At 39.3% G+C, this 10,845-nt stretch overlaps 1 protein-coding gene across 2 annotated transcripts; it reads right to left on the bottom strand.

The window, feature by feature from the left end:
- Positions 1–5: 5 nt before the first annotated feature.
- Positions 6–9,346, bottom strand: hnrnph1 (heterogeneous nuclear ribonucleoprotein H1). 2 transcript variants are annotated; one of them, XM_036568728.1, is made up of 11 exons: positions 9,146–9,346; positions 6,969–7,069; positions 6,732–6,887; positions 6,498–6,641; positions 5,759–5,897; positions 4,647–4,825; positions 4,325–4,428; positions 3,155–3,290; positions 1,972–2,055; positions 1,778–1,876; positions 6–227 (listed from the first exon to the last, which is right to left on the bottom strand). In XM_036568728.1, the coding sequence occupies exons 2-11, from the start codon at positions 7,051–7,053 to the stop codon at positions 124–126; spliced, it is 1,230 nt and encodes a 409-aa protein (XP_036424621.1). In that variant the 5' UTR covers positions 7,054–7,069; positions 9,146–9,346; the 3' UTR covers positions 6–123. The 2 variants fall into 2 exon arrangements, with proteins under 2 accessions (XP_036424621.1, XP_036424622.1); XM_036568729.1 differs by having other exon boundaries at positions 124–231.
- Between the last annotated feature and the right edge of the window lie 1,499 nt (positions 9,347–10,845).

Raw genomic sequence — 10,845 nt, 5'->3', positions numbered from 1 at the left:
ATAAAAGTTTCACTAAACCAGCCCCAGAGCAAAGGAAAACTGGAAACAACAAAAACAGGAGTATGCTTAATGCTGGTCACTGGTCATTCACCACGCAGGCTGAAATCTGCCATGTGGCGAAAGCTACATGCCCCAGCCACCGCCCATGCTGCTGTTCAGTCCGTTCATTCCCATCGAGCCACGGCTGCCTCCTCCATAGTAACTGCTGCCCATTCCGCCCTGATTACCTGACAGGAGGGAGAAATACGCACTTTAGGACCAGTGAGTTCAACAGCACACACACAGATAGGACAAATCAGATGATGAAAAAAGTAATAAAATATATAAAATCTATAACGTTCTCAGTTATTCATAATAGTTTTCAAAGAAAAAAAAATTCACAATCACAGAATTCTTCCAAAACACTTAAGGATACAGTCTTAGATGTGGGAGGGCAATCTGATCCATAAATTAGTGGTGTAGTTCTTTAGACGGTTCTTTACGTTTGTAAATAACCCATGTTATGATTCTGCTTCTATTCTCCGGATAATGACTTATAAGCAGAAAGTGCAGAACCTCCTGAAACCCCACCCCTAAGCTCTCACAGTACATGAACCTAAAGACACAAAGTTATTGCTTTGTTGTGTATATTTGCTGCTCCTCCCAAAGATCACCACAGTTCTCTTAGATAATCACCACGGCAACATTTACATGACTGCACACGCCATCGGTCATGTAAGATCACTGTGTTATATCCTGCACTGAGGCACAGAACGATGCTTTTTTCAGTGCCAACATGTAACTGTAGGCATTACCCTTTTCCGCTGTTTCTGCAGACGGAATGTGCGAACTTAGCTGACCTGTGTTTCTGTAGATGTACCTAGTTAGAGCTGACTGTGATAAAGAAAAAACTGAATACAGTGGAAAAAATAATGAGAAAATCTTCAACTATTTGGCCTGGACATTTACACCAAGTGCTGTAAAATTCTGGACTGTACTTAGCTTTTACCCACTGGAGGTACTGTGTCAGTAACTAGTTTGTTAAATGTGAGGTCAGCATACTGTGCTGAGTTTGAAATTGCAGTTTTCCTCTAGCTTCAACCTCTCAATGCGCTCAAATAAAACACTGCATTCAGGAGATTTTTCTGTTGTATAAGAGGGCCGTTTAGCTGCTGGCCGTTTTGCTTAGTATCCATTCTGGTCGTCATTTTAAATGGCAGCGAGTGAATTCAAGACTCCTAACTTGAATGTGACGGTGCTGTATTGACTTATAATGGTGCTCAGTGCGCAGTAAAGCCAACTTTTTATCCCATCTGATTTACATTCACTGCCATGAGACCTTAGCAAAGGCAAAAGATGCGAGTCTTACGGATAAACAACGGTTCTAAAAACTGTGAGACTTGAACATATTTGCAGGTTAGTTTGTCCTGTGCTGTGCACAGTGAGCCAGTAAGCTAATTTTTTTATCATGCCCTGTAAATATTTTAGCATTCACAGCCAGCTGCATGCACCGTTGAAATAAAAAAAACACTGCATTTAGGAGCAAATGTGAGAATGTTGTTTGCACTGTAGAGCCATATAAGTAAATACAAGTTTATAAATCTAAATTTTTGCTTACACCAATGCTATGCATATAACACTGAAGAGCTCGCCACTAAAGGTGAAAGTGCAGTTTAGTCTTTTAATCTGATGAGAGTGAGACCTTGATATCAGCTGGGTTCCCTCTATACACATACATACAGCTATAAAACAAAATCGTTCCCCTGTTATATTCATGTAAAGCAGAGCTGACACTCACTGTAATCACTGTATCCTCCCATGCTGCTCTGGTTGCTGTAGCCGCCGCTGTATCCTGAGCTCATTTGCTGACTGCTGTGCCCATAGGATGACTGGTTCCCTGAAGGTACAATGCCGAGACAGCAAGTTACGGCAACACGTTACTCAAAAAAAACATTAATTTTGTCAAAATTACACAAAAACCATGAGACTAACCCATTGCCCCCATCATCTGACCTCCGTATCCACCGCTTCCACCCCCTGCTGTTGAGTTTAGGAACAGTTCAACATAACGGTGCTCTGCAAGACAAAAACTGAGGTGTCACTCCAGTCTTTAATTAGAGCTTCCTTTTTTTTATTATTATTATTCACAATTGAATGAAAGACACTAGGTGGCCAATTAGTTACACCAACATGTCATTTAAATACCACTGAATAGAAAAAAAAAAGGCCAGGAAACTGAAGGTACAGACTTGAAGACCTTATGAAATCCCTTCATAAGCTGACCACAAAACCCCTCTTGACTGAATATTCTTGGTTGGATCATCATTATTTAGCACAAGAAAAAGCAAGGAACGGTAAATCAAAAACATGAAAAAGCAAAAAGAAATCAGGACAAGCAACATCAGAAAACCTGACAGCTACCGTAGAACCTACACTTGGAAAGGGAGGGGTATACAGTTACAATCTGCAACATCATTGTTAGATGCCACTAAATCCTACATACTGCTTCTTAAAAATCCCAGCAACGCTGCTGCAACTGATACTCATTTTTCAAGTCTGATCAGTTTAAACAGACAAAAAAGCATCAGTATTTATTTAAAACATACTATCAAAAACTACAAACACAAACTTTATTCAAGATTTCACATAGTGAATTCAATTAAACAGGAATAACTAATGTGTGATTGGACAGCTTTCTTTGAGTATTGATATCCACGATACGCTTAGAAAAGTTTAGTTAGACATAATGTATTGAGATGACAATGAATATTATCTTTCTGCCCACCCCTTGAAAGCAGCGGGCAAACAGCACAGCAACAGATGGGCTATGATCAGTAATCATATGCCTTTAAAGTGTACCTATAACAGAGGCATACAATTCCAGTCCTAGAGGGTTCAGAATCCAGCACAGTTTGGCGATTCTCTGCTCAAACACACCCACTAAACCTGGCAATTCGCAGGTGAGTTAAACAAAAGCATGGTCTCACACCAGACTGTGGTTGACTCTGTCCCTCCAGGATCAGATCTCTGACCTATTTGGTAGAGGTTCCTGATAAAAATCAGCATGGGTACATCGTAGGTGTACCTAAAATACTGAAAACTCTAGCCTTGTGTAAAGACTGTTCAAATAGGCTTTCTCTTATATCTTAATCCTCTAGAGGAGCTGTGTACTTACGCATGTTAGCTTTGTCTTTTGACATGGCAGCCACAGCATCTTCATGCGTAGCAAACTCCACATCAGCCTCGCCCGTCACTCTGCCGTCAGGGCCGATCTCCATGTGCACTCGCACCGGGTTCAGGGGAGAGAAGAACTGCACAATTGGACAAAGTCAGCGCATTTAAGATCATCAACAGGTTCAGATTACACGTTTTCAAATTTTTCAAAGCACTCTTTTCCCTCCCCACTGCTATCGATGGAGCGACGTGCATGCAAATGAACAATACTCCTCTAGCCTTAGCTGTGCTGAGCACCCATTAAAGGGTCTTGTATGGAGAAAGAGAGTTGAATGAATTTTATTCTCACTTAGTTATATTTCCATGGCGTTTTATCCAAGGTGTCTGTCTGTTTAAAAGGTGACGTCTGACGGAGGTGCGAAGGTATTTTAGCCTAAATTCTATCAGATAATTTACATTAACAGAACATCTATGCTGTATTGTGATGGGAGGCAACAATATACATATCTGATTAACACGTCTAACTGATCGCTTTGCTTGTGCTCCTTCTAGACAAACAGTATGCAAACGACCCGAGCAGCAACCAATGTCAATGCTGAAACGTGGTGTGGTAACAGATCACACCCACCGTCAAATTACACGACTCAATACTTAAATGCACATTGAGCAGAAGATAAAGATTTGAATAAAAAAAACAAATTATTATTATTATTATTATTATTAATAATAATAATAATAATAATAATAATAATAATAACAACAATAACAATAACAATAACAACAAATAAAACCCTAATATTTCAAATTCAAATTGTGGGACATTGTTAGAATTTTAAGCAAAATAAAATCTATATTAGGCTGTTTTGAGGAACTACACTACAGCTCTGCATGCACATCACTTGCATAGTTGGTGAGGGAAGTGATTTTATTATTAGTAGTAATTTTATTTATTATTATCATTTTTATTAGTAGCAGTTGCACTTTAACAGTCCTGCAGTAACCTCAGCACCCCCCACTTTCCTTTTGGGCCCTGAATTCGGATGCATTTACATAACACTAAATAGTGGCCATTAGTTTTAATTCATTATCAAATTCAGCACTTTTCAAATTACTCCTTCACACACACAAAAAATGCCTCTCACTGCTGATGTGTGTGTATGTAAAAACTCACGTTGTATATGTCTGTCTCTGTGGCTCTGTAGGGAAGACCTCTCATGTGCACGCAATGCCCTGTTGTGCTCTGAAAAGAGGAACCTCCATCCCCGTAACGACCATCTGCAACACAGATAAGAGTAAGAACAGTAACAGTGAGGAAGAGGTTACTAAAATAGGCAAACAGTCATCATGCAGAAGAACAACCAGACAATGGATTTGAGCTATTTATAAAACCTCAAACCTCACACATGCACTTCTCTCGATTTTGTAAACAGAATGCTTGTTGTTGCATTCAGTACTAAAAGCAATCTTTTTAAACACAACAGGAATTTACATACCCCCTCCATATCCACCGCGTCGCACGCGTTCAAACGAGACCCCACGGCCCATGCTGTTATACCCACGGCCACCGCCCGGCCGGTCGTAGGGGCCCGGTCTCTGCATGCCCATCACCTTACGCTGGGGTTCGTAGTGGGTGCGCACCTCAGCGCGGCTGCTCTTGAAAATCTCTATATACCTATGAGGACCAAGGCACAGTGATGGAACCAGGGTCTACAGACTGGAGGCAACAGAGCATTGCTGCGTGCACAGAAAACGGACCGCTAATATGGTCCTCTGAACAAAATAATACACCCTAACAACTTGAGCACTGAATAACTGGCAATGACTCCGTTCACTGACTTTTTTTGTGATAATGAAGACAAAAAAAACAAAAATGGAACCTTACATTTAAGAGTCTCATTCAACCCTCATTCAACTTTTCTTATGGCCACTCATGCAATCAGCTGCATTACCGTAACCGTGAGATACATTCTTGTCACCCTGTCATAGAGTACAGAGAGCATGGCAGGAAGAGACTTCAGTCCATCATGTCTGACTCAGTTTTACCTGTGTTAACGGGTCCTCATGATCTGAAGTCGTCAGTGTGGTAAAGAAATAGGCCAGAGAGATCCCTACCACATCAAATTTAGTGCTGAGTGGCCATATTCCTCGTTCTAGCCTTTGAGATTTTATTGAATATTTATTGTGTCAACTGAATATACGCATGGCTGCAGGCTGAAGTTGGGTTTTGAAATGATTTCCTCCAAACACATTCATATTCAGCTATAGTAGACATTTCAATAACCCCCAAACAACTTCACCGTTTGACGGCAACGCAAGGATATCTTGTCTAAAAGCTAATCTCTTCAGCCAAGTAGTCCATGATTGGTTACCTTTCACTAATACAATTTCCAGTAAGTCTCAATGGCTCACTCAGCACTAATAATGGAGAATAGCATGGCCACATAATGGCTTTGTGGGAACTGGGCCTCATCTTCTGAAAGCTATGTGTGATTATTACTGCTAATAGTTTGAGAGAATGTCTTGCCATTTCTGCAGTGCATATTTGTTGAGAGGTGTACACCATAAGAAAAGCAACTTATCCAGCCAACCAACCAACCATCCCCACCTGTGCCCTATTCTTTCCTTGTGTTTCTTTAGAGCCTTTTCAGCTATATCCTGTGAAGCAAACTGCACGAAGGCCTCCCCCGTACTCCTCCCCTGGAAGTCCACCGGCAATGTTATCCCATTTGGCACGATTTCCAACCCTTCAACCCAAGGACAGATAACCCCAGTGGGGGACATATTAAATCACAAGCCCATTAACAAGAATTTATAGTTTGCTAAGGGATTTTTCAAATGAGAAATGATGTTACATGTACATACCAGATGGGAAGCAATATACTATGCATGGTAACTCATTGTAACAGAATGAAAAAGGGTCACTGATAAGAGAGTAGTCAGTAACCTAAGATTTCTATTTGCTCCTGTCTCAACATCAAGCAAAAGTCTTAACAGAGACCTTACAGGCAATTTGCCAGACGTTGAGTTTACAATAGGGGGCTTCACGAATAAAGAAAATAAGATATTAAAATATACAAGATATAAAAAGTAAGAAATTGATATATTTTCAAAAAGGAACAGAACAGTGACCCACTGTGGTGTGTTTAGGCCTTTTAATTTCATTTATTACATTTAAAACTAACCTAAAGACACTATGACACTGCTTCAGTGTCCAGAAACAGTGGAGCTGAGCATTTCAGCTTAATAAGTTTATGCAGATAAACTAAAATTCTGAGTGATTGTGTGAGTTTTTCATTTATGAATAGTGGGATAAAACTGCAAGTACTAGGATACAGTGGACATACCTGCAAAAAACTGGACAATCTCCTCTTTGCTGCAGCCAAAGGGCAGACCGCGAAGCCTAACGAGGCCATCCCCTGCTGTGTCTGGGCAATTAGGGCCAGTATGCTTCAAAACCCAGTCCATCTCCACATTATTGGATTTGAAAACTGAAACCAGAGATGCATCAGTCAGTTTCTGGCCACAGCCGGGTCAAGCGCTTTCATTCCCTCTCCCCAAAACTCAGTCCCACCACCCACCTTCCACGTAGCGGTGTCCCATCGTCTCCCGATCCTTCTTGAGAGCAATTTTCAGATCGTCCTCATTATCAAACTCAACAAACGCCTCTCCGCTGGGCCGTCCTTCCCTTGTGTATGTGAAATGTATGCTTGTGCCGTTGTTTGCGATTTTGCATTCTATAAAGACAAGGAGTCTCTTTAATCTGCATTCAGAGTAAATGGTAAGCATCAACACAAGGTGTTTCGACATCAACTGACCTGAGAAGAACCTCTGCACCTCATCTGTGGAGCAGGACCAAGGCAAACCCCTTACTCGCACCACAAAGCCCTCGCCATCTGCCATGCTCAACGTAGTTTTTCTAAAGAAAAAAAATAAGTAGATAGAACCACTTTAGGGAAAAAGATGACATTTTAAATCATTTCAAGCAAACAAAAACAGGCAAAGGTGGTGAATGATTATTACCTGAAATACTGCAAACCACTATCTGTAATTCTGGTTTTCATTGCAGTGCTAAGTATTATTTAGTCATTTGACACAGAAATCAGATAAATGGCAATATAAGGATTTCAAATATAGGACATGCATTAGCATATATGGACATCCCTTATATCTTAATTATAGTTGTCACATACTGACAGCCAGCTTATTTGAATTTGGCCATTTTCAAATATAAGATGTATATTTCAGCTATATATCAATCTATACACCAATCAGGCATAACATTATGACCACCTCCTTGTTTTTAAGCTCATTGTCCATTTTATCAGCTCCACTTACTATATAGGTGCACTTTGTAGTTCTACAGTTACAGACTGTAGTCCATCTGTTTCTCTGCATACTTTGTTAGCCCCCTTTTACCCTGTTCTTCAGTGGTCAGGACCCCCATGGACCCTCACAGAGCAGGTACTATTTGGGTGGTGGATCATTCTCAGCACTGCAGTAACACTGATGTGATGGTGGTGTGTTAGTGTGTGTTGCGCTTGTCTGAGTGGATCAGACACAGCAGTGCTGCTGGAGTTGACAGTGAGCGTAGAAACAAGGAGGTGGTCATAATGTTATGCCTGATTGGTGTGTATATTGATATATGGCTGAAATATATATCTTATATTTGAAAATGGCCAAATTCAAATAAGCTGGCTGTCAGTATGTGACAACTATAATTAAGATATAAGGGACGTCCATATATGCTAATGCATGTCCTATATTTGAAATGTTACGCTGACAATATACGTATGTACACCGATCAGGCATAACAAATATTTAACAATATGACAGAAAACATTATTTATATATGGATGGCATATATTACTTATATTTGCATTTGTATGCTATGTATGCTGCTGGTATATTTCATTTTGATTTTTTTCAATGTTTGTATCACACAAATGTATAATCCATGCACTGGAAATATGCATTATACATATCAGACATACATTACATGTATGATCCATACATGTCCATTACTCGAAAGTTACATACATGTACTGTTATTAGATTATCATATTGCATTATTATATTGTATTACCTCGCTTTGGCTGGATTATAACATTTGTAATTCACCTTGTTTATCATCTGTATGTATTACTCATTTTCTGATGAATGAGCTGAATAAGTAGGTACTCCAATTCTGTCGTGAATGTAAATAAAAATCTTTAATGCTGAATTGTGAAGCTCACTGAACCACCAGCTCCTTCTCGGCCATGTGCTTCTTGTTTCTGAGCTGGTCAGTTACTTAGACCACAAACCTGGAAAAATTCAGCTTTCGGCCCGAAACCTCAAGCCAAGTCTTCGCCAAATTAAGCGGACGGGTCATTAAAAGCATCTCAGAAAACAATTTTAAACTATTTATGGATAAACCTCAGACACGGTTAGCTTAGCTTAGCTTAGCGTTACGACATGATTAAAACGAAAGGAAAACAAGCAAGACGTAAAAAGAACAGCACCCATTACAGAAAGTCAGATTACTAAACTATCTATCCACACAATATTTTGTCGTAAACATTTTAACGGGAAAAATCCTCCTGGGTTGAGAAATCTGCCATGGACCACTGATATTAAAGGAGCTATGTTAGCTAAGTTAGTAGCATTAGCACGTTTAGCATCGTTGAATACCCATTTTTATCCTTCCTAAGGCGGGAAAGTGTTTCTGGAAAAGTCTTAAACAGGTTTATTAACTTACACGGCAGAAGCCTATGTGTGTTTTACAGTGCCCAGATCAGAAAATGAAGTGAGGGAGGTTAAAGTCAGCGCCGGTAAGCTAAAGCTATATTACTAAGCTAACTCGGTTAGCTAACGAGGCTTTCCCGTTTTTTCCGTTCCACCTTAAATGGCGCAGCAGTTTCATTCTGGCGGCTCGGGCGTTGTAGCAACTGCTGCACCATTTAAGGTAGAACGGGAAAATTCGAACAAGAAGCTAGCGAATAGAAAAACCTACCGTTCGCTTCCTTCTGCCGGCGAAACTCCACAAAAAACAGAGAAATGAGCGACTTTTTTAAGATCGTCGTGTTTTTTGCTACACAAAAAGATATCCAAAAGGATAATAATTAGCTTCAGATTACTAACTGAAATCAGACAACTCGGTGTTCGCGACCATCAAACTGCGAAAATGAGCAGAGCGCGATGAAGCCTGTTTGATTTCTTTGTGTTGGTTTGAATGTGAAGTACAGCCCCCTGCTGACTGACTGGGGCAGTGAGAGTAACTACTCATTCATTCACACTGTTGAAGTACAGGTCTGATTGATTTGTGTGTGTTTCTCTCGCTCTCTCTCTCTCTCTGTATACACACACACACACACATACATACATATATATATATATATATATATATATATATATATATATATATATACATATACAAATCAATCAGACCTGTACTTCAACAGTGTGAATGAATGAGTAGTTACTCTCACTGCCCCAGTCAGTATATATACATGGTATATACAGGGTATATATATATATATATATATATATATATATATATATATTTATACAGGGTGTCCCAAAAAAATTGACATCATTTCGTAGTCTAACAGTCAATTCTCCCTCAAATGATCTCAAATTTTAACAAAATGTAGAGTATGCTCGAACACAGTCAAACAAGAGTGTGCAGTGTGCATTTTTGAGAAAATTCAATAAAAATGCACCAACTGGAAAGCAGATTTGGACATGACACAAAAAATTCAAAGAGGAAGGCTGTCTGCGCAGGGCAAAGGGATCTGGACGACCACCAGTATCGGAAGATATTACATTAGTGAAGCTTTGTGAAATCGGTTATAAAATCTACATCCCTCTGAATTTCTTGTTTGAATTTTGATAAATAAATCTTGTATTGTTCAACATGAAGCCTATTTAATTTCGTTTGCCTACGACATGTAGTTACTCAGATATTCACATCTCAAATTAGCTCCCCGACATGTAGTTACTCAGATATTCACATCTCAAATTTCCCCTTATATCTGGCTTATAGTTGTCACATATGGACATATATGTAACATTTACACCCTACTTATTTAAATTTGTATGATTCATATATTGTGCATGCCTGGCATGTCCAGTATTTGATACTTACATATATGTACCCAACATGTATGTGCGTATATTATGAAGTATTTGCCTGACCCTTTATGATAAATGTGCATATATGGCCATGGGAAAGTTTCTGGGTACTTTCAAATAAAGATACATACACATAAGCAGAAGAAAAATACAAATGTGATATATGTGGCAACTGGTCAACAGTGGTGGGTAGTACCACTTACATGTATTAAGTACAACTGTGTACTTTTTTCTATATTTGAATAATAATACTTCTATTTATTTGATGTATAACTACATTTTAGGGGGATAAATGGGGGACTAGGGAAACTAATTAGGACAGCTTAATTCCTGGCTACATTCTTCTATTCCAAGGGTGGCCTTAAAGTATCAGAGCTGCTTATTTGACTTATTTGTAAGCTGTTTGAAACTCACTCCTTCAAATCAGTGGTAACTATTTATTCAGTCCCATGCAAATTAGAATTCTATAGGTGATTTCAATTAGAGACTTACACTCAGATATGCGTCAGAAATGGAACCAACTTTACGTTAGGTTATAATTCCTTTTTCGGGTTTAAATGCATGTTGTTCTTTTGGTGA

The sequence above is a fragment of the Colossoma macropomum genome, unplaced genomic scaffold (genome assembly GCF_904425465.1).
Source record: "Colossoma macropomum unplaced genomic scaffold, Colossoma_macropomum, whole genome shotgun sequence".
NCBI classification, from domain to species: Eukaryota; Metazoa; Chordata; class Actinopteri; order Characiformes; family Serrasalmidae; genus Colossoma; species Colossoma macropomum.
The sequence above is the reverse complement of the archived record's forward strand: the minus strand, read 5'-3'. Positions and strand labels throughout refer to the sequence as shown.